At 43.6% G+C, this 25811-nt stretch overlaps 1 protein-coding gene across 2 annotated transcripts in view; it reads right to left on the reverse strand.

The window, feature by feature from the left end:
- scn4ab (sodium channel, voltage-gated, type IV, alpha, b) overlaps window positions 1-25811 on the reverse strand; it is a 107789-nt gene that overhangs the window by 32993 nt on the left and 48985 nt on the right. For both annotated transcript variants that reach the window (XM_038709658.1, XM_038709652.1), the window contains exons 6-19: window positions 23385-23513; window positions 23179-23270; window positions 22757-23029; window positions 16174-16237; window positions 15952-16093; window positions 14171-14371; window positions 14030-14087; window positions 11793-12031; window positions 7453-7524; window positions 7254-7355; window positions 2212-2568; window positions 1853-2051; window positions 1375-1640; window positions 786-894 (exon numbers count right to left, since the gene is read on the reverse strand). In XM_038709658.1, coding sequence (XP_038565586.1) covers window positions 786-894; window positions 1375-1640; window positions 1853-2051; window positions 2212-2568; window positions 7254-7355; window positions 7453-7524; window positions 11793-12031; window positions 14030-14087; window positions 14171-14371; window positions 15952-16093; window positions 16174-16237; window positions 22757-23029; window positions 23179-23270; window positions 23385-23513 — 2303 coding nt within the window. The remainder of the gene's footprint in view (window positions 1-785; window positions 895-1374; window positions 1641-1852; window positions 2052-2211; window positions 2569-7253; window positions 7356-7452; window positions 7525-11792; window positions 12032-14029; window positions 14088-14170; window positions 14372-15951; window positions 16094-16173; window positions 16238-22756; window positions 23030-23178; window positions 23271-23384; window positions 23514-25811) is intronic.

Here is a 25811-nt window from a genome sequence, read left to right on the forward strand (position 1 = left end):
GACAACACGTCCAGTTTGTCTTTTTTGAGGTGGAAGTAAAAATGTAGTGGAACTAGATATTTTTTATCTTTCTACATCAATTCATACACACTGATTGGCTGGGGAGCCTGCGAGTCACTCTTGCAGTAATGATGATGGAACAGTTAATAACAACAGTCTGACTGGATGTAAAACGGAAAAAGGTTTGTTGGAGCTGAAGGTAGCAAAGTGTCCCCCTCATACTGGTAACACAAATGTAAGAGCTAATTTCTTACATCATGTCTTCAAAGAACTCCAGATGAAAATCAGTCTGTGTGGCCAAAACTGGCTCATTTACATGTTGGACATTGTCCTTATGTTCATTATGTGCACATTCCCTTTTAAACAAAAAAACAAAGCGATATGATAGTCTCTCTTTCTCTAATGATAATCCTAAGATACAGTTACTGATAGAACTATAGGATACTAACAGGGACAGCCTTCATGTGGAAGGTCCTGATTGGCTACTCGGTAAATTACTCATGAGTCCTGTTGTTTAATTGGTTGTTTTGTCATCTTGTAACAGATGCTGGCAGATCAGGATACGTGTTGCAGCTTTAAAGCAGAAAATACAGAATACAAACTAACTGAGCGGGTGCCGCTGAAACAGAGAGAGACTCATCACAGCGCTTTATTGATCACTGGTTCCTTTCCTGAAATATTTTTACACAAAGACCTCCATGTTTCCAGTAGGACTTTTCCTCAACCCATCTACACTATGAAAGATGTGTGTGTGTGTGTGTGTGTGTGTGTGTGTGTGTTCGTACTGTCACTCCAGCAGTTCTCGGGTGTGTTTTCATCGTGATCTTCCTCGTCTTCGTCCTCCTGGCCTTCAGGAAGTTTCTGTACAGTGCTGCAGACCGACGACTCTTCACACTGAACAAATGTCAAAACAAATTTACACTGAAACATGTCTGTCTGACAGCTCAGCAGTTTGTGGCAACAGTCTCACAAATGCTCACAAATATAAATGGTCCTCAGTAGCATTATCATTTTAATGTATAAAGGTCTCCTGCGGACAGTAAATCCCTTATCTCTTCACATTTCAAGGGCAGATCTCAGTCCTGTTGAACTCTGGTTAGCCCTTAGAAAAACTAGCACAGGCTGCCTTCCAAAACTTATTAATGGCTGGAATGAAGAATGTCTTTAAACATTTTACTGACGTGCGTATCTGATGCTCTTTGTATTTGTCTGCTTATGGTTGTTTCCACAGCTCTCTGTGAGATTACCTGATTAAAGTTATCACCTAAGTTATTAAAGTTTATTACATTAAATTTGAGTTCAATATATTTATGAAACCAGTCAGCGCACTGCAGTTCAGTTTGAGGTGAAATAAAAGAATAGAACAGTGTTTACTTGGGAGTGCTTGTCTTTGTCCTTTTCAGCTTCGTCCTCTTCATCCTCATCGTCTTCATCGTCATCATCATCATTGTCAGGCGTCTCGAAGTCGGACTCGGCCTTGGCGATGGGGACCCTCAGGGAGACAATGTTGTGGTAGATGCTGGTCAGGTTGCCATGGTCACAGCCAGGGGATTTGACCTCTGATGCTGGCTGGTCTGAGGTCAAAAAGGTCAAAGCCAAAAAGTCCTTTGTCGTCCTATCGCCTTCCTCACTGTCGACCACTAACGAGGAAGTTCAAAAACATGACAAATCAGTAAGCCACACAAAGTTCATTCGGAAGAGAACCAGTCTGAAATCAGAATCAGTATATTTAATTAAAACCTGAAACCCAGAGACAGTAAGAATGCTGAATAAAAACTAAACCTGTGGATAGATCAACAAAGACATTATTAATCTATTTATTTCCATATTTAAGTTCCAGGTCTGGTTGTACCGCTGTTGTCTGGGTTGACTGGGGTTTTCTTTCCCATCAAATTCCATATATGTTTAAGGATCCAGGTCTTTGTCCAGGCCAGAGCTCTACTGATCCGGTTTATGGCAATCTGCAAGTTGTTTTCTCCTTCATCTTCCGGAGCCGCAAGATTATCACCACTGAAGGAGCTCAGCAACAAGGCCAGAAAGAGATTCAGGACCTGAAACAAGACCACAAACACATTCATCCTTTGTTCTCAGTCAGCCTCATTTAAACCAGAGCCAACAGCCATTGACCCCAGACCTGGATCTGTTTTATGGCCACAGCTCCAGCTGCCCTGCTGGAGGGTTAGAGACATGCTGAAACAGAGTGCAACTCACCACCAAGTTTCCAATGACGAGAACCATCATGTAGATAATCAGACACATGGCCTGACCTGAGACCTCCATGCAGTCCCACATGGTCTCGATCCACTCTCCACACAGGACCCTGAAGATGATGAGGAAGGCGTGGAAAAAGTCGTGCATGTGCCAGCGAGGAAGCTCGCAGTCAAGTGAGATGCGACAGACGCAGTCTTTGTAATTCTTCCCGAACAACTGCATGCCGACGACGGCGAAGATGAAGACGATGATGGCCAGAACCAGAGTCAGGTTTCCCAGAGCCCCCACCGAGTTTCCAATGATCTTAATCAACATGTTGAGGGTCGGCCACGACTTGGCCAGTTTAAACACTCGCATCTGGACGTGAGAAAGGTGAAGAGACAGGTAGACAGGTGAGGAGGCAGGTAGATAGACAGATGAAGAGACAGGTAGACAGGTGAAGAGACAGGTAGGTAGACAGGTGAGGAGGCAGGTAGACAGGTGAGGAGGCAGGTAGACAGGTGAAGAGACAGGTAGACAGGTGAGGAGGCAGGTAGACCGCAGGTGAAAAGACAGGTAGACAGGTGAGGAGGCAGGTAGACAGACTGGTGAAGAGACAGGTAGACAGGTGAAGAGACAGGTAGGTAGACAGGTGAGGAGGCAGGTAGACAGGTGAAGAGACAGGTAGACAGGTGAGGAGGCAGGTAGACAGCAGGTGAAGAGACAGGTTGACAGGTGAGGAGGCAGGTAGACAGACAGGTGAAGAGACAGGTAGACAGGTGAGGAGGCAGGTAGACAGACAGATGAAGAGACAGGTAGACAGGTGAAGAGACAGGTAGGTAGACAGGTGAGGAGGCAGGTAGACAGGTGAAGAGACAGGTAGACAGGTGAGGAGGCAGGTAGACCGCAGGTGAAAAGACAGGTAGACAGGTGAGGAGGCAGGTAGACAGGTGAAGAGACAGGTAGACAGGTGAGGAGGCAGGTAGACAGACTGGTGAAGAGACAGGTAGACAGGTGAAGAGGCAGGTAGACAGACTGGTGAAGAGACAGGTAGACAGGTGAAGAGACAGTTAGACAGGTGAGGAAGCAGGTAGACAGCAGGTGAAGAGACAGGTTGACAGGTGAGGAGGCAGGTAGACAGACAGGTGAAGAGGCAGGTAGACAGGTGAGGAAGCAGGTAGACAGCAGGTGAAAAGACAGGTTGACAGGTGAAGAGACAGGTAGACAGGTGAGGAGGCAGGTAGACAAACAGGTGAAGAGACAGGTAGACAGGTGAAGAGACAGGTAGACAGACAGGTGAAGAGACAGGTAGACAGGTGAAGAGACAGGTAGACAGGTGAGGAGGCAGGTAGACAGACAGGTGAAGAGACAGGTTGACAGGTGAAGAGACAGGTAGACAGGTGAGGAGGCAGGTAGACAGGTGAGGAGGCAGGTAGACAGACAGGTGAAGAGACAGGTTGACAGGTGAGGAGGCAGGTAGACAGACAGGTGAAGAGACAGGCAGACAGGTGAGAAAGCAGGTAGACAGCAGGTGAAAAGACAGGTTGACAGGTGAGGAGGCAGGTAGACAGACAGGTGAAGAGACAGGTAGAAAGCAGGTGAAGAGACAGGTAGACAGGTGAGGAGGCAGGTAGACAAACAGGTGAAGAGACAGGTAGACAGGTGAGGAGGCAGGTAGACAGACAGGTGAAGAGACAGGTAGACAGGTGAAGAGACAGGTAGACAAACAGGTGAAGAGACAGGTAGACAGGTGAAGAGACAGGTAGACAGGTGAGGAGGCAGGTAGACAAACAGGTGAAGAGACAGGTAGACAGGTGAAGAGACAGGTAGACAGGTGAGGAGGCAGGTAGACAGACAGGTGAAGAGACAGGTAGACAGGTGAAGAGACAGGTAGACAGACAGGTGAAGAGACAGGTAGACAGGTGAAGAGACAGGTAGACAGACAGGTGAAGAGACAGGTAGACAGCAGGTAAAGAGACAGGTAGACAGACAGGTGAGGAGGCAGGTAGACAGGTGAAGAGGCAGGTAGACAGACAGGCGAAGAGACAGGTAGACAGCATGTAAAGAGACAGGTAGACAGGTGAAGAGGCAGGTAGACAGACAGATGAAGAGACAGGTAGACAGGTGAAGAGACAGGTAGACAGGTGAGGAGGCAGGTATACAGACAGATGAAGAGACAGGTAGACAGGTGAAGAGGCAGGTAGACAGGTGAGGACGCAGGTAGGTAGACAGTTGAGGAGGCAGGTAGACAGGTGAGGAGGCAGGTAGACAGGTGAAAAGACAGGTTGACAGGTGAAGAGGCAGGTAGACAGGTGAAGAGACAGGTAGACAGGTGAAGAGGCAGGTAGACAGACAGATGAAGAGACAGGTAGACAGGTGAAGAGACAGGTAGACAGGTGAGGATGCAGGTAGACAGGTGAAGAGACAGGTTGACAGGTGAAGAGGCAGGTAGACAGGTGAAGAGACAGGTAGACAGGTGAAGAGGCAGGTAGACAGACAGATGAAGAGACAGGTAGACAGGTGAAGAGACAGGTAGACAGGTGAGGAGGCAGGTAGATAGACAGGTGAAGAGACAGGCAGACAGGTGAAGAGACAGGTAGACAGACAGGTGAAGAGACAGGTAGACAGCAGGTCAAGAGACAGGTTGACAGGTGAGGAGGCAGGTAGACAGACAGATGAAGAGACAGGTAGACAGACAGGTGAAGAGGCAGGTAGACAGACAGATGAAGAGACATGTTGACAGGTGAAGAGACAGGTAGACAGACAGGTGAGGAGGCAGGTAGACAGGTGAAGAGACAGGTAGACAGACAGGTGAAGAGACAGGTAGACAGGTGAAGAGACAGGTAGACAAACAGGTGAAGAGACAGGTAGACAGACAGGTGAAGAGACAGGTAGACAGGTGAGGAGGCAGGTAGACAGACGGGTGAGGAGGCAGGTAGAAAGCAGGTGAAAAGAAAGGTAGACAGCAGGTGAAGAGACAGGTAGACAGGTGAGGAGGCAGGTAGACAGACAGATGAAGAGACAGGTAGACAGACAGGTGAAGAGACAGGTAGACAGACAGGTGAAGAGACAGGTAGACAGGTGAGGAGGCAGGTAGACAGACAGATGAAGAGACAGGTAGACAGACAGGTGAAGAGACAGGTAGACAGCAGGTGAAGAGACAGGTAGACAGGTGAGGAGGCAGGTAGACAGGTGAGGAGGCAGGTAGACAGACAGGTGAAAGGACAGGTTGACAGGTGAGGAAGCAGGTAGACAGACAGGTGAAAAGACAGGTAGACAGGTGAAGAGGCAGGTAGACAGGTGAAGAGACAGGTAGACAGGTGAAGAGGCAGGTAGACAGACAGATGAAGAGACAGGTAGACAGGTGAAGAGACAGGTAGGCAGGTGAGGAGGCAGGTATACAGACAGATGAAGAGACAGGTAGACAGGTGAAGAGGCAGGTAGACAGGTGAGGACGCAGGTAGACAGACAGATGAAGAGACAGGTAGACAGGTGAAGAGGCAGGTAGACAGACAGATGAAGAGACAGGTTGACAGGTGAAGAGACAGGTAGACAGACAGGTGAGGAGGCAGGTAGACAGGTGAAGAGACAGGTAGACAGGTGAAGAGACAGGTAGACAGACAGGTGAAGAGACAGGTTGACAGGTGAGGAGGCAGGTAGACAGACAGGTGAAAAGACAGGTTGACAGGTGAAGAGGCAGGTAGACAGGTGAAGAGACAGGTAGACAGGTGAAGAGGCAGGTAGACAGACAGATGAAGAGACAGGTAGACAGGTGAAGAGACAGGTAGACAGGTGAGGAGGCAGGTAGACAGACAGGTGAAGAGACAGGTAGACAGGTGAAGAGACAGGTAGACAGACAGGTGAAGAGACAGGTAGACAGCAGGTAAAGAGACAGGTAGACAGGTGAGGAGGCAGGTAGACAGACAGATGAAGAGACAGGTAGACAGCAGGTAAAGAGACAGGTAGACAGGTGAGGAGGCAGGTAGACAGACAGATGAAGAGACAGGTAGACAGCAGGTGAAGAGACAGGGAGACAGGTGAGGAAGCAGGTAGATAGACAGGTGAAGAGACAGGTAGACAGGCGAAGAGACAGGTAGACAGGTGAGGAGGCAGGTAGACAGACAGATGAAGAGACAGGTAGACAGCAGGTAAAGAGACAGGTAGACAGGTGAGGAGGCAGGTAGACAGACAGGTGAAGAGACAGGTAGACAGGTGAAGAGGCAGGTAGACAGACAGGTGAAGAGACAGGTAGACAGCAGGTAAAGAGACAGGTAGACAGACAGGTGAGGAGGCAGGTAGACAGGTGAAGAGGCAGGTAGACAGACAGGTGAAGAGACAGGTAGACAGCAGGTAAAGAGACAGGTAGACAGGTGAAGAGGCAGGTAGACAGACAGGTAAAGAGACAGGTAGACAGGTGAGGAGGCAGGTAGACAGACAGGTGAAGAGACAGGTAGACAGCAGGTAAAGAGACAGGTAGACAGACAGGTGAGGAGGCAGGCAGACAGGTGAAGAGGCAGGTAGACAGACAGGTGAAGAGACAGGTAGACAGCAGGTAAAGAGACAGGTAGACAGACAGGTGAGGAGGCAGGTAGACAGGTGAAGAGGCAGGTAGACAGACAGGTGAAGAGACAGGTAGACAGCAGGTAAAGAGACAGGTAGACAGACAGGTGAGGAGGCAGGTAGACAGGTGAAGAGGCAGGTAGACAGACAGGTGAAGAGACAGGTAGACAGCAGGTAAAGAGACAGGTAGACAGGTGAAGAGGCAGGTAGACAGGTGAAGAGGCAGGTAGACAGACAGGTGAAGAGACAGGTAGACAGGTGAAGAGACAGGTAGACAGCAGGTAAAGAGACAGGTAGACAGGTGAAGAGGCAGGTAGACAGACAGGTGAAGAGACAGGTAGACAGCAGGTAAAGAGACAGGTAGACAGGTGAGGAGGCAGGTAGACAGACAGGTGAAGAGACAGGTAGACAGCAGTTAAAGAGACAGGTAGACAGGTGAGGAGGCAGGTGAGTAAACAGTAACTTGTTTTCAAATATTGTGTTTGGTATAAAGTTATACTGACCAATCGGAAGGAGCGCAGCACAGACAGGCCCTGGACGTTAGCCAGTCCCAGCTCCACCAGACTCATGGTGACGATGATGCTGTCGAAGATGTTCCAGCCCACCTGTAACCATGGCAAAAGAAAAATCAGACATGTGTTACCATGGGAACAGCTGTCAGTCGTTATCAGCTGGTAACACAGAAACAGGAAGTCATGTGACCTGGAAGTAGTAGTACGGGTCCATGGCCAGAAGTTTGAGTACCATCTCAGCTGTGAAGATCCCTGTAAAGACCTGAGGGGGTCCAGAGATCAGAGGTCAGGTATCAAGGATTAGGGCTCAGAGGTCAACATAAGATGATTAGCACCAGGGACCACAAGGAAGTAGAGACCACTTACACATACTTAAGTCCAGAGGTCAACTCAAGTAGGTTAGTCCCACTGTACCTGAACGCTCCGCCATGAAGCTAGCGCTAATGGGAGAGATGACTTCCTGTGATTTGTCACAACGTGAAAGCCGTTTGTGCTTGTGCTACATTTCACCCTTTAGCGTACCGGCACTTCTTCCAAGCTGCCCTCTCCATATCAGGTTCTCTGGGCTCTATGTTACGCTCACCTGTTCCCGTTCTCACCTGCCTGCTGAGCTCTGTGGGCAGAGTCAGAGCAGAGAGAAGCTCCCCTTTTATGCAGCCGTGTGCAGAAAATTGCTTGCCCAAGTCACTTTTCGCAAACCGACCAATCACAGCCTAGATGGGGCGGGACATTAAAATAAGGTTTATGTGCTACAGCAACCTTTTGAAATGTTGAACTTGTTGTTCTGTGGGCACGTATTTTATTATTGACAAGTTAGAACTTTGCATAAACAAATGAGAGACTGACCACCATGTAGAGCACAATAATTTAATGACTGAAAACCCACAAAAATGAAACTGCTGTTTTGTCCAACTGGAATTATTATTGTACTAATAAGTAAGACATTTAGTAGCCTATACAGTGATCTGAATTTATAATGAATACACGAACATTAGCCGTAATCAAAGCTTAACCACAGTGGTGTATGTGAAGTATTGGATTGTGTATTTGTTCTCATCATTTGCCCTGGGTGTCACTAGAGAGCAACAGTGTTTTGCTCAGATGCTGTTGGGCTGTCTCTCTTTCTGTTCTCGTACGCTTGGCAGTTCCAGATTAAACAGTGGCCACAACACATGGAAATATGTCTCGCTCTCATTATTGTACATATTACATTATAGGAGCACAGTAACGTCAGTTCCTGCACTGGTTATATACAACAGTAAAATATCAGAAAACAGTTTTATTTGTGAAACAATTGAATCTCAACTAATAAAGTATCTGCTAGCTGGCTATTCAAATAGAGTGTAACTTGTAAATATATTATTGTACTTACAATATACTTTTTATTTAATGTTATAATATTTATTAATACACTCATTTATACTTGTTACTCCTCCAGGTTGTGGATATATTTTGTTTATCAAATATCAAGAAAATGCATAGACTTCGGTCTTGAGGTAACTCATTGCCTTTACTGTACGTACAATGATCACGCTTACTGTCGTGCAAAGTCACCCCCCAAAGGCCCATTCTGAGCCAGGAAATACCCTGGTGTGTGTTCACTTCTTTATCATCTGTTGTTGATATGTCATCAAGCAAAGTCATTATTGTAGATGGTTTTAATATTCATGTAGGCACAGACAAACATAGCCTTAGTACTGTGTTTATCTCATTGTTAGTTTCAATTGGCTTCTGTCAGAGAGTTCATTGCAAATGACACTTGATTCTGTTGCCCTGTTAACATAGAAGATAAATAAATAAAGAAGGTTAGCTCTGTGGTATAACCCCCAAACTCGCAATTTAAAGCAAAGATTGCAAAAACTTGAAAGGAAATGACGTTTTACCAGTCTGGAAATGCCAGAGCAGCGTACTACTCGTCTTTAATAGAGGAAAATAGGAACAACATAGCATTCACATACCATCACAGCGCTCTTATGAAAAGAGTCACAGCTCTATTGAGCCACGTATTCCCATAGCTCTCAGTAGTTACGACTTCATGAGCTTCTTTAATGATAAAATTCTAACTATTAGAAACAGAATTCACCAAGACCTGCCCTCAACTGGCACCAACTTATCTCTAAACTCAGGAACCTTAGAAACAGCTGTAGAACCAGATATATGTTTAGACTGTTTTGCTTCACTCAATCTTTACCAACTAACTTCAATAATTTCTTCATCTAAACCATCAACCTGCCTCTTAGACCCCATCCCGACTAGGCTGCTTAAAGATGTTTTACCCTTAGTCAGCACTTCTATGCTAGATATGATCAATCTATCTTTATCAACAGGCTATGTACCACAGTACTTTAAAGTAGCTGTAATTAAACCTCTTCTGAAAAAGCCCAAACTTGATCCGGATGTTTTAGCCAACTATAGACCTATATCTAACCTTCCATTTCTCTCTAAGGTTCTGGAGAAAGCAGTTGCTAAACAGCTGTGTGACTTTCTACATAGCAATAGTTTATTTGAGGATTTTCAGTCAGGATTTAGAGCTCATCATAGCACAGAGACAGCACTGGTGAAAATTACTAACGACCTCCTTATTGCATCAGACAAAGGACTTGTCTCTGTACTGGTTTTATTAGATCTTAGTGCTGCGTTTGATACCATTGACCATCAGATCCTATTGCAGAGACTGGAACATTTCATTGGCATTAAAGGAACCGCTCTAAGCTGGTTTAAAGTGCAATTTATACTTCTGCGTTAAATCAATGATCAAGCACTGTGATTAGTCGGCTGGGTAGCCTCTTAATGCCTCCGAGCCAACAGCGGTTGTAACATGTTGGATCAATATATTTCACCGTCACAACCCGAGGGAAATGACTTGTTTCACTATCAGAATGTGATCCACTCGGTCAGTAATATTTGAAAATGCTACACCAGCCGCACATTTACAATTTTACCCCCATTCACGTTAGTGGAGCCCTAGACCGGAAGTTAGCCTGCTCGCCCAGCAAAAGTCAACACAGTGGATGCTGTAGCGCTACCGCCGACTAGTGTTTGGGGGTGTAATTGCAGAATGACCGAAACATAATGCAGAAGTATAAATTCATGTAGCCTATGGCGTAGCTACGCACGTAGAACCTACACAGGAGTATAAATGGGCCATAAGTCCTATTTATCAGATCGATTTCAGTTTGTACATGTTAACGATGAGTCCTCCACGCACGCCAAAGTTAGACATGGAGTTCCACAAGGATCTGTGCTCGGACCAATCCTCTTCACTTTATATATCCTTCCCTTAGGCAATATTATCAGGAAATATTCCATAAACTTTCATGATTATGCAGATGATACTCAGTTATATCTATTGATCAAGCCAGATGAAACTCATCAGTTAGATAAACTTCAAATGTGCCTTCAGGATGTTAAAACCTGGATGACCTGTAATTTTCTAATGTTAAACTCAGATAAAACTGAAGTTATTGTTCTGGGGCCCAAGCACCTCCGTGACACATTATCTAAAGATATAGTTTCCCTGGATGCTGTCGCCCTGGCCTTCAGCTCCACTGTGAGGAATCTTGGATTATCTTTGATCAGGACATGTCGTTTAAGTCTAACATTAAGTAAATTTCAAGGACTGCCTTTTTTCACCTGGTGGGAATTGTTGGGTCTCTGTAAATAATTTTACAAAGAGTACGGTCTGGACCTGCTCTATATGAAAAGTGCAACGAGATACCTTTTGTTTCAAATTGGCACTATGTAAATACAATTTAATTTGACATAAACATCAAATGAAAGAAGTTGGAACAAGTGTGTCAAAATTTTCACTTAAGTGTGGTCAAACTCAAGTAGTTCAGCCCAATTTATAGTTCTGCATCAAATCTATGCCATTGGTACGCTGTAGCCTACGTATAGCTGTGAACCCTACTCAGTAGCCTATGCCTTAGCCCGGCGCACAAGAACTGTGATTGGTCGGCTTGGCAGCATCACATTTTCTCCGTGCTTTGAAGCCAGCTTTAGTAATTGCCAAACCAGACATTTCCCATAGACTTACATTGTGTAAGCTTTTCAGCTTTTCAGCAGGTCAGTGAACACCTGCCCTGACTTGTTACAAAGACATTTTTTTTTACCGTCTCACCCCGAATTTGATCCTTTAGGTCTGATAACATTTGGAATATCTAGAAGAGCCCAACAATTATCATTTTACTCACATTCAAGTTAGCGGAGGGCTAAACTGGAAGTTAGCCTGCTTGGCCGGCGGAAGTCAACACAGTTGATCACAGAAACCATGCCAACTAGCATTTTGGTGAAGTAATTACAGTATAAACATGCGTATCTTACTTTTACAACTACTTTAACTTCTATTTGAGTATGTTTTTACGAAGTTACAGGGTTTGAAAGGTTTCATATTTTCAGTTAACTTGTCTCTCTCACCACCAGATGGCAAGAGTCACCCTACCCCTGACCCTTGGCAGAGGGTTTAGATCAAGAGACTCCATGGGTTCTACAGTGTCTATAACAATTTACTGACTTCTCTTCATCACTGACCAGATTTCCAACACTCAGAAGTTCCTCAAAGTCCTCTGTCATTGGATAATGCTCCATGGCCATGAAAACTGTGTTGAGGACAATACAGATGGTGATGCCGAGGTCAACAAATGGGTCCATGACAATGGTGTAGAGCCACTGTTTGAGCCACTGCCAACAGCCACAGCAGTTCCACTTCAGGCAGATGTCAGCAAAGGTGTACCAACATGGAGGACACGGCCTCTGGTCGTCTTCAAAGTCTGAAATACACAGCAGGTTAGAGAGATGATGCACTCGAAATATCTTCACCAAAAGACCATCTCATATTTGTCCTCTACAGAGGCAGTTTGACCCCCAGCCTTTCGAAACAGAAATTTATGGTTCAGAGAAAAAGGTTCAGGTTTAGTGCTGTCGATGAGTTGGAAATATTTCTCAACATAAACACATGGAAGTGTCCTTGCGAATTCAGTAGTACCATAGGATGATCTTATGGCCCTCAGTTTTAATTATTTCCCCTAAAGTAATTATTGGTCAGTTTTGGATATCAGAAGGCAAAATTACCCATCAGCCACCGTTCCTATGGAAAAGCCAGTCCATTTTGCATCATCTTTTACAAAACTGTAATTTATTTCAAATGGATAGAGTTGTTGGAGTGCTTTATTACTGGAAAGCGTGGCTCATTATTGATTTTATTCCATCATTCTATTATTCTATGTTGAAAGATGATTTCATTTTATGAAGGGCTCTTTTATTAATTATTAGAGTGGCATGGGGGTGAAACCTGCCATTTAATTAAAACTATGTATTTGAACAACTTCCTACAAAGTGAGGACCGGAACAAGATTTTAACCAACAGAGTGAGGACATTTTTGGAAAGTGAAGACATTTTGGCTGGTCCTCACAACTTCAAGACAGTTACTTCCTCTTGTCTTAAGCTGCTTTCACACAGAGATCCCAAAATAAATGTAGATAGAATGTCCAATAATAAGCCGCATTCGCTCATTCATACTAAACAAATGTTTGTGGCATTATCCCACAATCATGTGTACTGTTACAAAATAATCCGGCTTTCTGGAACCAGCGGTGTAGACAAAGACCGTTACATGTAACACAACACGCCATGCTGGCTGTGGCTTTTCACACAGACATTGTTCCATCTCAGAGATAGTGTTCCCAGCTGAGAAACAAATCAAAGCGTGAAAACATCTTCGGATTTAAACAACATGTTTTCCACTATAGCAACAAAAATGTTGCACTGAAGTTTCCTGGCCAGCCCTGTAAGTAATAACTAACAAACTAAAGATCATACTTCACTGAACAAAGATTATGTAAATCTTTTTTTAATCAAGTTATCTTAAAGTATTTTACTCTGAGCCGGTGTGTTAAACATAGGAAACGGGGTCCTTTGGACCCTGACTCAGACATGAGTATCCGGAGGTCTACTTAGTGAGATTTATTATTACAACGGGTGAAAACTTAAGGTAAACAGTGAGGCAGTCTAAAATGAAACAACATATAACTGGAAAAGGAAAGGAAGCACATTTACAGAGTCATACAGGAAACAGAAGAAACACAACACAAGATAATACAGCACAAGAGGAAAGCCTTCCAACATAAGGAAAAGACAGAAAGTCGGCCATTTGTTATTAGAGACACTACCTTGGCAGTCATGTGACGTGGACGCAGGCCAATAGGAAAGGACAGCACAGGACAGAACGCAGGCATCTCACAGTTTAAGAGCCGTTACTGACAAACTCCAAATTATGTGCTGCGAACCAGCGAAGTTACAGACATGTACATGTGAGACTGGATTAGTGTGTGTGTGTGTACCTTCCATGTCATTAGTGTGTGTGTGTGTGTGTGTGTGTGTGTGTACCTTCCATGTCATTAGTGTGTGTGTGTGTGTGTGCGTGTGTGTGTACCTTCCATGTCATTAGTGTATGTGTGCGTGTGTGTGTACCTTCCATGTCATTAGTGTATGTGTGTGTGTGTGTGTACCTTCCATGTCATTAGTGTGTGTATGTGTGTGTGTGTACCTTCCATGTCATTAGTGTATGTGTGTGTGTGTGTACCTTCCATGTCATTAGTGTGTGTATGTGTGTGTGTACCTTTCATGCCATTAGTGTGTGTGTGTGTGTGTGTGTGTGTTTGTGTGTGTACCTTCCATGTCATTATTGTGTGTGTGTACCTTACATGTCATTGGTGTGTGTGTGTGTACCTTCCATGTCATTAGTGTGTGTGTATGTGTGTGTGTGTACCTTCCATGGCAGTGTGTTCTTGGTCCTCCTCTGAGAGCGCTGCCCTGCAGGCTGCCTGCTATAATAAAGAAGAAGACGTTCAGCTCTGTGTGTTTACTGTCAGCTGACTGATCGATTATTGTGTCATCTGTCGGGTCGGACCTCCTCCTCTCTCTTTTTCAGCGCCTCCAGAAGCTGAGTGTACTCTTCCTCCTTCTGTTTGGCCTCAGCCAGAGTGGCCTCGTTCTGTTCAGCGTACGCCATGGCGACCACGGCCAGGATCAGGTTAATGAGGTAGAACGAGCCGAGGAAGATGACCACCACGAAGAAGATCATGTAGGTCTTACCTGCTGATCGCAGCGTCTGCAGACCGACAGATGGGAGACAGACAGAGCCAGGTTAGAGACAGGGACACGTAAGAGAGGGGGACAGGTAAGAGAGGTGAATTAGATGTTTTCATTCTTGATTTTTACTGAAACTGAAAGTTTTACTTTGAGAGCATAAATGAGTCAAAGAGCCCAGTGTGTTTTACCATAAATCTGAGAGGACACCTGTTTACTTGTTCATGTCCTCCACTCAGATTGGCTGCCTGCAAATCACTGCTCTTTCTATGCTCTGTGTCAGAGTCCAAGAACAAGAGTGAAAACCTTTACCTGTCTACAGGGGGGCCACCAGGAATTTTGGGCCCCATGACAAAAAACTCAAATTGGGCCCCCTCTGCGCAGCTGTGGTCACCGCATCTATAGGACCTAACTGTCCCATTAAAAGCTTTACATAACTCTAATCAAGTGTCTGGCTTCTTGTAGTTCAGTACTAGCACAGTATTTACTGCTGTGATTTGCACATGCAAGTCTGCATCCAGGATGCAGTTCACTATTTGCTTCTCAAATAAATTGCCCTTCATGATGGGAATAATAAATCCTGTAGCTATAGATGTCATTAATGGCCATAATTCAGTATAATGAACGTATCAAACTGGATTATTTTAATTTACATGCAGGCTGAGGTAAGCTGCTGTCCAGCATCCAGTACAGACAGGAAGGTGTTTTTTTATTTTATTTCATACTGATCATTATGGGAGAAAATAATTAGTGTTTGAATTTCTGTCATTAATAAATATTTAATTTTCTTTGTTGTTATGGTAGCCAGAGAGCCAGAGAAATCCCCACAGCCTCCCTGGAACGATACTAACTCATTAACACCATGCTGCTCACCTTCTTCACGGGACAGGGAGGCTACATTTCTGGGCAGACTGGGCTGCTGCTGACTCATCTGTTGTTAGTCTGCTAAAAGGGGCGGGGGCAATGATTTAATATGAATATCTCACTTAATGTTTCCATGCACTGATTAAATGTTGATGAAATGTAGGCTAACTCTAGTCTGTAGCTAGCTAGCTTATTTCACTGTGGACATTAAGCCAACAGGTTAACACCACTCACAGACTAAAGGCTGCCCACAGATTGACATCCTTTCCTTTGTCTTTTCTCTCTTTACTGTTTTTAAAAAACAGATCTTGGTTACTAGACAATATTGTTATCATTGTGTTTCTGGCTCATCTACTGACTGCAACTAAACACTGTCACTGATAAGTATGCTGAGGCAGGACCAAACCATTTCATGCACATACAGGGGGGTGGTCGTTCAATGTGGATTTTTACTTTTTGGACAACGGGGATATTTAATTTTTATTGCCAAAAACAAAGTGATCATTTATTTGATTATTATATTTGAATATATTTATACTCAGTGATGATGGTTTATATAACATATAATTAATATAATTTGATATAGGTTTATAATTATTTTTTGGAATTGTCCTAACTTTTCCCCCCTATACGGTGCCCATGCCTGTGTAACAAGTCAGGGCAGGTGCTCACTGACCTGCTGAAAAGCTGATAAATAGTCACAATGTCACAGTCACTGTACTGGGACCAGTTACTGACCAGATGGAAGAGGTTTTCCCAGAAGTCCTGGGTCATCAGTCTGAACAGAGACAGGAACGCCCAACCAAACGTGTCGTAGCTGGTGTAGCCGTAGTTTGGGTTTCTCCCCACTCTCAGACAGACGTAACCCTCCGGACAGACCCTGAAAACATCACCTTCAGCATTATTATTTAACATCATTATTATGATTCTGTGTTTATCGGAGGCGTTATGTGGACATACCCGCTATCAGAACTGTTTCCACACAGCAGAGCATCAAGCTGCCCGGGCTGGAAGTAGTAATTCTCTGTCAGACACACAGAAAGATTAAAACATGTCAGCTCTCTTCTCTAACACCGGAGGGGTGAAGCGTCCCACAAAGCAGTCCTGCAAAGTAATTTATAAATTAAAGAAACATCAAAAATGACTAGACAGTGCAATTTCTGGAGAAACTGCGGTGTGAATGCTGGCTGTTGAAGGCTGATATTAAACTAGATTGCTAAATTTCATGCAAGCTCTCATTTCAGCCTCTGTTTTAAACAAGCAGTAGATGCTCCTGTCTCTTTAAGCTCCCCCCTCCCCCCTCCAAAAGCCCACTGTGTTCTGATTGGCCAAGATCCTGAAGCAGGATGATTATGCCGCTCAGTGGTAGAGACAAACCAAGCATAGGATTTGCTATTGAGGCTGCATGCAAATGACCATATATGGAAAACTAGCTCTGTATGACATCATTAAGAGCCAAGAGTAGAGCTTTGGCCATGTTTAACATGAACATCTGACACTGAAACATTATACATAAGACAGAAAATATAAGAAGCCTAATTAAAGTCTCCTTTAATGTGTGTGTGTGTGTGTGTTCAGTGAAGAGTACACAAACTAGTTTAACTTCATTCCACCAAGCAGGACAGAGGACCCAGTTCTTTGATCTTTAATCAGCTAATTTACGTCACCAAGGTAACCAGCTCTACAATAGAGACAGATTGAGGCAGGGATGCAATCTCAGTCCAATTCTCTTCAATCTATATATCAATGAATTAGCAAACCAATTAGAGAGTTCCACGGCACCTGGCCTCCTCCTGAACGACACAGAGATCAGAGGTCTGCTGTATGTAGATGACTTAGTGTTGCTCTCACCTACTAAAGAAGGTTTGCAGCAGCACCTTAACCTCCTTCAGAGATTCTGTCAGACCTGGGCCCTGACAGTAAACACAGCAAAGACTAAGATAACAATACAGAAATCAGGTTACACACAATTTATATTTAGACACCACTAACTATTACAACACACAAAAAACTACACTTACCTTGGCCTCAACATTACATACACAGAGAACTTCAACATGGCTGTGAAAGATCTGAGGGACAAAGCAAGGAGACCTTTCTATGCAATAAAAAGAAACATTAAAATATATATTCCAATTGAAATCTGGCTTAAAATTTTCCAATTTGTACTAGAACCAATAATTCTATATGGTAGCGAAATCTGGGGGCCAAAACTTAATAATGAATTTGACAAATGGGATAAAATAATCATAGAATCTTTCCATACTGATTCTGTAAGAGCATCCTGCAGGTGCAGAGAAAAACACCAAATAACCTGTGCAGAGCAGAGCTCGGCCAATACCCCCTCCTACTAAAAATACAGAAAAGATCACTTAAATTTTACAATCACTTAAAATCAGTTAACCCCCAGACATATCATCACAAAGCCCTAACATACCAGGAGCTGAAACCAGAGAAGAGTCCCCTCAGCCAGCTGGTCCTGAGGCTCTCTGCAGTAACAAGTCCCCAACAGCCTCAGGACAGCAACACCAACTCAAGCAGACCAAACCAAATTATCAGCAAGCAGAAAGACAAATATATTGAATAGTGGACAGAAACGACCAAAACACAAAGTAAATTACAATGTTATCTGACCCTAAAAAGAGAATTCACACTGGCAAATTACCTGAGCACAATAAAATGTCCCAGACTAAGAAAAATATTGACAACATACAGACTGAGTGAACGCAGCCTGGCCATAGAAAAGGGTCGCCACAGACAGAGCTGGCTACCACAAGAGGAGAGACTCTGCTCCCAGTGTGACAGAGGACAGGTAGAGGCAGAGCTGCACTTTCTAACCTCATGCCCTAAATATAAAACACAAAGACAAAAACACTTTGCAGACATTTCCCAAATATTCCCCTGAATTCTAATTCATATCAGAAACACAGAAACTCCCCTATTTACTAGGAGAAATGCCCAAATGTGAAATATTTGCTGCAAAATATGTCTCCTCATGCCATGAAGTGAGGAACCTCACTGACTGATAAATAATTGTACAGATTTTCAAATTATTATTATTTTGATCGCTTGATATTTTAGTAATTGTTTTGTTTTTACATTTGATTCTGATTTCTTTATTTTATTCTATTATTATTTTTTAATCAATTATTTAAAAAAAATCTTTTGTCTATTAATACACACACACACACACACACACACACAGACACGTTACTGTTTCATTTATTTATTTAATTTTTATATATATTTTTTATTTTTTAACATACACACACACGCTTACTGTTTCATTTATTTATTTTATTTTTAATATATTTTTATTTTTTTAACTACTCACACATTGAATTGAATGAGGAGGATTTCAGAAGTCTCTCCATTCACTTAGAATGGGAAAATCTTCCTGGAAAATATAAATATAAATAAATATAAATGACAAAAGTAATAGCACCCCATTTCTCATTGAACCGGAAAACTTGGAGTTTGAATGGAGTTTCTACGTCAAAAGCTGGGGGACTAGTTACGGTCCAAAAAAACGTGACGGAAGAATAATATGCAACTAGAAAAGCAATTTCTAGAAGTTGCGGTGTGAATGCTGTCTGCTGAATGGCTTGCGCTAAACTGAATTGCTGGCTTGAATAAAGTTGAATAGTACAAATGTATGAAAGAAGTGGAAAGTTTTGTTGAAAAGCTGATGCTAAACTGAATTGCTGTCTTTAACAAATTTGAATAGTACAAATGTATGAAAGATGTGGAAGGTTTTAAGGAGTGTTGAAAAGCTGACGCTAAACTGCATTGCTGGCTTTAATGTGCAGAAAGTAGCTGAAGGACTATGAAATCTTCGAAACATGGGAAATGTTCTAAAGAATATGAATAAGATTTTAAAGTTGAATAAACTTCAAACTGCACTGATAAATGTAGAACATTTTAAGGTTTTAATGTAGTTTTTAGCTGACAGCCATGAAGAAGTTGAAGAAATGTGAGAAACTCCCCCAAGTGTTGTGAAGATATGACCTGAAATATTTAGAAAGGGATATGAAAGGTGACATAAGCGAATCAACTCCAACTGGAGGTCCAGGGTGAGCAGAATGACTCCACGGTGTTGAGTGTGGAGTTGCACAGATTGATGGGGATGGGTACGGCTGGGCTCTTCCTGGAATACTCGCCCATCTCCACTGTCTTCAGAGCATTGAGGTCCAAATTTTTCTGGCTGCTCCAGGACCCCAGATGCTCAATCTCCCACCTGTGGGTGGACTGATCCCCACAAGAGATGAGCCCAGTGAGGCTGGTGTCATCTGCACACTACAGGAGCTTGGTGGTTTGGTGACTGGAGGTGCAGCTGTTGGTGTTTAGGGAGGAGAGCAGAGGTCAAAGAACATGGCCTTGAAGGGAACCAGTGGTGACGGTCCTGGAGTCAGTCACATGCCGCTTGCTGCTGGACAGTAAGTCTGTGATAAACTTCAGGTCTGATTTACTATGAGAGTCTATGCGGCAGTTGGCTGGCGATGCTCTCACTTTCAAGATGACTGTGTCAGCTGTGTAAGTCTGATTGCTTTCAAAGTCACACATTAGTGGTAGATCAAGTGTTCCTACAATTTGTGAAAAAATGATGTATGTAGAGTGAAAGCTGTGGGAGAAACAGCGAGTTGAAGACATTTTTTATGAATATTTTGAAGTGAATTCCCACTGTGTCAGTTGGTCCTCTCACTCAGGCTGGGAACATTTTGTCCAAAAGAAACTCATTATAAACTCAGAAAACAGGCTGAAAGCAACATGAAACTTTACTTGAGATTGTGTAAAAAGTATGAAACTTGAAAAAGTTGAATTAACTAATGTTTTAAAAGTGGAATGGCATTTCTACGTGAATGTATGAATGAGTGGGAAGAGGTTGAAGATGAGTGAGTTTGAAAGATTTTCTCATTGACTTTCATTCTATCAAAGTTTCAAAGAAAGTTGAATAGCTTGAAGAGTTTGAATAGGATTTGAAAGTTGAATAAGAAAGATGTGGAAACTTTTCAATTTTGAATGGAGTTTCTAGCTGAAAGTATGAATGAGTAGTTAACAGTTGAAAATAGAAGAATGGGCATTTCCTTAAGAAAATGCGTGTGAGAGCTGACAGCTATTTTTTTTGCGATTGCTATCGTTGTCGGTGCAATGTGCAGCTCCATCAGCTAAGAGACTCCATGATGTGCTGCACACTTGTTCAGCAAATATATGTGTTAAGTTTTGCCCCTTAACATGCTGGGAGCGGGGTTTGATCCATCAATCTCTAGATCCGGAGCAAGAGCAAGACCTAAACCACCGGACTACTCAGATACACTGTGAAGGGAAGGCTTTCAAGTTTCTTTGTCTATCGTGTGTCTTATTCTGACAAAAAAATGCCTCCTAAGCACCAATAGAAGGCATGTTTTGCTTATAAACATATTTTCTGTGATGTCTACTCTGCTGTTGAAGAATAAAATAAACAGCCAAAGAATTATGCTGTGAAAGACTTAATATCATGTAAACAATGATTGCATTTAAAAAGACTAACAACATTTTTTCAACTAACCACTGAAAGTCAGTAAGGACACCACATTTTGTTAGCATCAAGTTCTAACAACAAACAGCTCTGTAAATTTTATAATATATTAGTATCGTGAATCAAACCAATGTCAGGCACAGGAAGTAGTATTCTGAGGACTGTTTCTTTACCACTATGCTATTGAATACCTATCAATGCAGTGGTTCTTATCAAATGAAACAGGCACTTCAATCCTGGTTTCACTAGTAAACCACCACAAGAATGACAATTACCAATAAAAAAACACCATATTCCAAGCAGACATGATTAACAAAACATAAATCACAAAGTAACTTTTGTGTGCACTGTAGGGGGTGAGGACAAGGTGAAGTGAGGACAATCAGGGGAATGAGACAGGTCCACAGGAAGTAAAACAAGACAATGTCACTGGAGGCAGATAACTACAAATTAAAACAGGAAACATTAAAAACACACACCCACCACCTCAGAACTGTGACACAAACATTTTCACTTTTTCTTTTTCAAGTGCAATTATTTTATCCGTTTCAACAGGTGATGAACGGTTCTTCTCAGCAACAGGTGACATATGATAAATAAAACAAACTATATAGATCTATATTACTATTTATATGCATACACATAAATGTAACTGGCCCTGAGGTTTGTAGTAAGAGGCAGACACCATCTCCACATTTAAGAGTAGGCTTAAGACTTTCCTCTTTGATAAAGCTTATAGTTAGGGCTGGCTCAGGTGAGTCCTGAACCATCCCTTAGTTATGCTGCTATAGGCCTAGACTGCCGGGGGATTTCCCATGATGCACTGAGCTCCTCTCTCCTCTACTTTCTCTCCCTCTGTATGCAACCTCATCCCATTATTGCATGTTACTAACACAACTTCTCCCCTTTCCGGTAGTCTTGTGCTTTCTCGTCTCTCTCCTCTCTCCTCCTATCACTTCCTGCAGGTGTTTCTGGCTCTGGAGCTGTGGAGTCTGGATCTGTGGTTGCAGGTCACCTGCTGCCCCCGTGTTCCTGCTCGACACCCTCTGCTGCAACGACTATTGTTACTAGTCCTATTGTTATTATTGTTATTATAATCATTAACATTACGAACGAATTAACATCACCGTTACTGTCTGTACCTCTGTGTGGATATTGTGCAGGCTGCCTCCCTCCCCTCTCTCTCTCTCTCTCTCTCGCCCTCTCTCTCTCTCTGATTCTCTCTGTCACTCCCAACCGGTGGAGGCAGATCGTGCAGCAATTGTGCAGGGCAACATTGCCGTCAATGGTAATGAGTAAAGATTACTACCGTAATCTTCTTTCCCCACCACTCTGCCACCCGCCCCGCCCCGCCGCTATCCATTCAAAACATCGTTAGACTTGCCACTAGCAAGATTGCCCAGCAAGATTGCTCAAAAAGTTGCCCCGTGTATCATCAGCTTAAGAATGTCTGAGGGAAACCAGGTGCCGCTCATCACCTGCATCATTCCGTCCCAGTGCTGACGCATGGTGGTCAGATTGCCGGGCTATGCTGGGTCTTGTATTCAATCAACAATGTCCCAGCTTGCCTAGAGTTTTAAAGCTGGCTGCACTGCCGTTTCCTCTCATGCCCCATAATCTTTAAATAACCTCCCTGCCTATAAGAACCCCGTAAACCTCTCTTTGCTTATAATCCGCGTTAGTCCTCCCGATCAGAACCCCGTAAACTTCTCTGTGACCTGTAGTTACAGAGTTGGAGGTCCTGGTTCATGTTCCTCATATTCAGTTTGGGATGACATGAAACCAAAGAGAAAAGATCTGGATGAAACCTGAAGGAGAGAAGTCAACTTTAACTCCCATGGTGCATTTCACCTACTAACAGGGGTGGTGATGGTGCAATGGATAAGATACATCCGTTTGGTGTGAGAGACATGGGTTCAATTCCCCATTGTGTTCCTGAGCAAGACACTTTACCCCTCATTGCTCCAGAGGCGTGCTAAATGAGTCAATGTCAACAGCCAATTAGAGAGCAGCTTGTCTTTATCTTACCTGGATTGTTGATGTGTTCATTAAAATCAAAGTCGCCACTTCCTGTAGTGTTGGCGTGGGTGTTGTTGTCACGGAAACCAATATTTAAGTCACTGTCAGACGTGTGGTTGCTAAGCAACAGCGCTGGGTTGACGACACATTTTTGCCGCAGATTTCCCATGAAGAGCTGCAGGCCAATCAGAGCGAAGACACTGAGGCAGAACACGGTCAGGATCATGACATCACCAAGCTTCTTCACTGATTGCATGAGAGCTCCGACTATCGTCTTCAGACCTGGGGGGGGGGGGGACCAATCAGAATTATAAATACAATCGATGCAGACTGTTTCTAAAATCAGACATGGCACACACACACACACACACACACACACACACAGTAACACACAGAAATACACACACACAGTAACACAATAACACACACACCTGGGATCACAGTGATGGTCTTCAGAGCTCGAAGAACTCTGAACGTCCTCAACACAGAAACATTTCCCAAATCTACAAATTCAGTCAGGTATCTGAAACAGAGAGAGAGAGCCATCTTCATCATCATCAACATCATCAACGTCAACATTAACATCGTCATCTTCATCAATATTTGACTCTATGATGAATGAGTGACTGAGTCTTACGCCATGCTGATGACCATGAAATCCAGCCAGTTCCAGGGGTCTTTGAGGAAAGTGAAATCTCCGACACAGAATCCTCTGGACAGAACTTTGGTCATTGCTTCGAATGTGTAAATGAATGTAAACACGTATCTGTTGACGACAGGCAAAACATTCGGAATCATTAAAAACAGAAAAATATGTCGAACTGAGAGTCTACAGAAAGTGAAACCTTTTGTAAACAGGATGTTTTCTAGGGTAAAGTCCTGTCATCTCCCTCTAACAAACACAAACAACTGGACACCCCTAACCCTGGGTAACTCTAAACCTGGGTAACCTTAATTCTGGGTACCCCTGACCCCAGATAACCCTGACTCTGGGTAACTCTAACCCTGGGTACCTCCAACCCTGGGTACTCCTTACCCTGGGTAACTCTAACCTTGGCTAACACAAGCTGACTTTGATGTTATAGTATTTTTATATTATCTCTTTCACATTTTGATTGTAGTCTTTCTCTTTATTGAAAATCAAGATCAAGCGAGCTGCTCCACAGGAGGGCTGTCCTCACAGAGCTCGCCTTAGGACACCTGGTTACTGTCTCACAGGTTTACCAACCAAGCTGACTCACCACCTGCTGCTTTTGATTGCTGCAGTACTTTGTCTTTCTTTTTATTTCCTCTTCATGTGTTCATTGAAAAGTATAAAAAACAACAATAATACATTAATTAGTACAGTAATAATAGTAAGTACTATTTTGAATGACACAACGGTAGTTTCCTGTGAGTGGTTCCAATGGTGTTCAAATGAGCCGTACTGAGGGGGTAATCACTGCAGGGTTTGGTTTAGCCGGACTTTCATTAGCAAGAACCACACAATCAACAGGTACAATTAAATGATTGATTGATGATCTAGACAGAAAGATGTACGAGGCTTGCGGCTGCTCAATACACATTCGAAAGAAATGTGGGGAAGCTACGATAGGGAAAGCCGCACCTGGGCACGACGGACCTCCAAAAGCTTCTAGTTATGTAAGCACTGGCATTGGCTTATCTGAGATCTTTGAGATCTGAATGAGTGTGATGATGGTACGTTTGGGAGGACATGTGGCGCATGATATGTATCAGGTCTTGGGGAATGACGTCGGAGGCTGAAAGGGTAGCTACTGAAGGAGTGACTGGGGTAATGGATGGGAGAAAAGCATGACGAGAGAATGCTTGGCGGATGAGGTGGGGGCACACTGGACCACTGGAACCGACTCAGAGATGATCTGACGTGTTATACTGTAGGATCCCATAGTTGCAATTGGTTCACGAGGGTCTTGCAAGGGTTCGGTTTAATTAGAACGCAGTGTTGTTTGGGGAATGAGTCCCAATTGCGAGTATGATGCTGAAGGTCAAGACGGAGGGGAGATGCAGGGAAGTGAAACCCGAGTGGGTGTGAATGTAGCTTCTAAGGATTGGGATGACTGAGTGATGTGATTACGCTGTACTAGTTGTGACATGGTGGGAGCTCTTTAAGTTGGCCTCCAGCACGAGAGAGAGCTATGCTTTTAATGTTAAGGTTTTGGCGACCATTCCACTGTGAATCTATCCTTGTAGAACCCCCAAACCCTGGACTGGGACTCAAAATGATTTTAGCCCGAAACAACTGTCGAAGGTCCGTTTGCTTGAACGACTTAGTTGAAGAGAATGTTCGCTCGAAACGACTGTGTGCTCGATGTGAGCTTGAAGCAACTGAGCATTCGAAGAGACTTTAGCGCAAGACGACTTAACATGATCTGAGTGTTTTAGCTTGGGTTGACTTCGGTCAGAGACAACTATTAGCTTGACCTAAGCTCAGAACGACTGTTAGCTTGATGTGAGCTTGAAACAGGCGAGTTCGAAGTGACTGAGCTCGAAACAACTTGGTTTACAATGACTTGTTCGTTTGGAATGACTGTTAGCACAATTTTTGCTTCAAACGACTGTATGCACGATGTGAGCCTGAAACGACTGAGATGTCGAAGTGACTGGGAGTTCAAGCGGCTGAAAGCTTGAAGCGACTTTAATGCAAAAGACTAACGCGAAACGACTGACTTGACGTGGAATTGAAGCGGCTGAGCTCATAGTGACTTGAACAAAAGGTGACTTGGTTTGAAACGACTGTTCACTCTAAACGACTGTTAGCTCAATGTTCTCTCGAAACGACTGTGAGCTGGATGTTAGCTCAAAATGACTGTGTTCCAGATGTTAGCTCAAAACGACTGTGAACCGGATTTTACCTGAAACGACTGTTGACTCGAAAATATTTTGGTTGAAACGACAATTGGGTTGAAGGACTGTTAGCTCGACATTCGCTCGAGGCGACTGTTAGCTCGATGTTCTCTAGAAACGACTGTTAGCTTGAAACAACTGTGAGCTGGATGTTCGCTCAAAATGACTGTGTTCCGGATGTTAGCTCAAAACGACAGTG

The sequence above is a fragment of the Micropterus salmoides genome, unplaced genomic scaffold, assembly GCF_014851395.1.
Source record: "Micropterus salmoides isolate LMB-PRFRI ecotype aquatic unplaced genomic scaffold, ASM1485139v1 Ms_hic_scaffold_10, whole genome shotgun sequence".
NCBI lineage: Eukaryota > Metazoa > Chordata > Actinopteri > Centrarchiformes > Centrarchidae > Micropterus > Micropterus salmoides.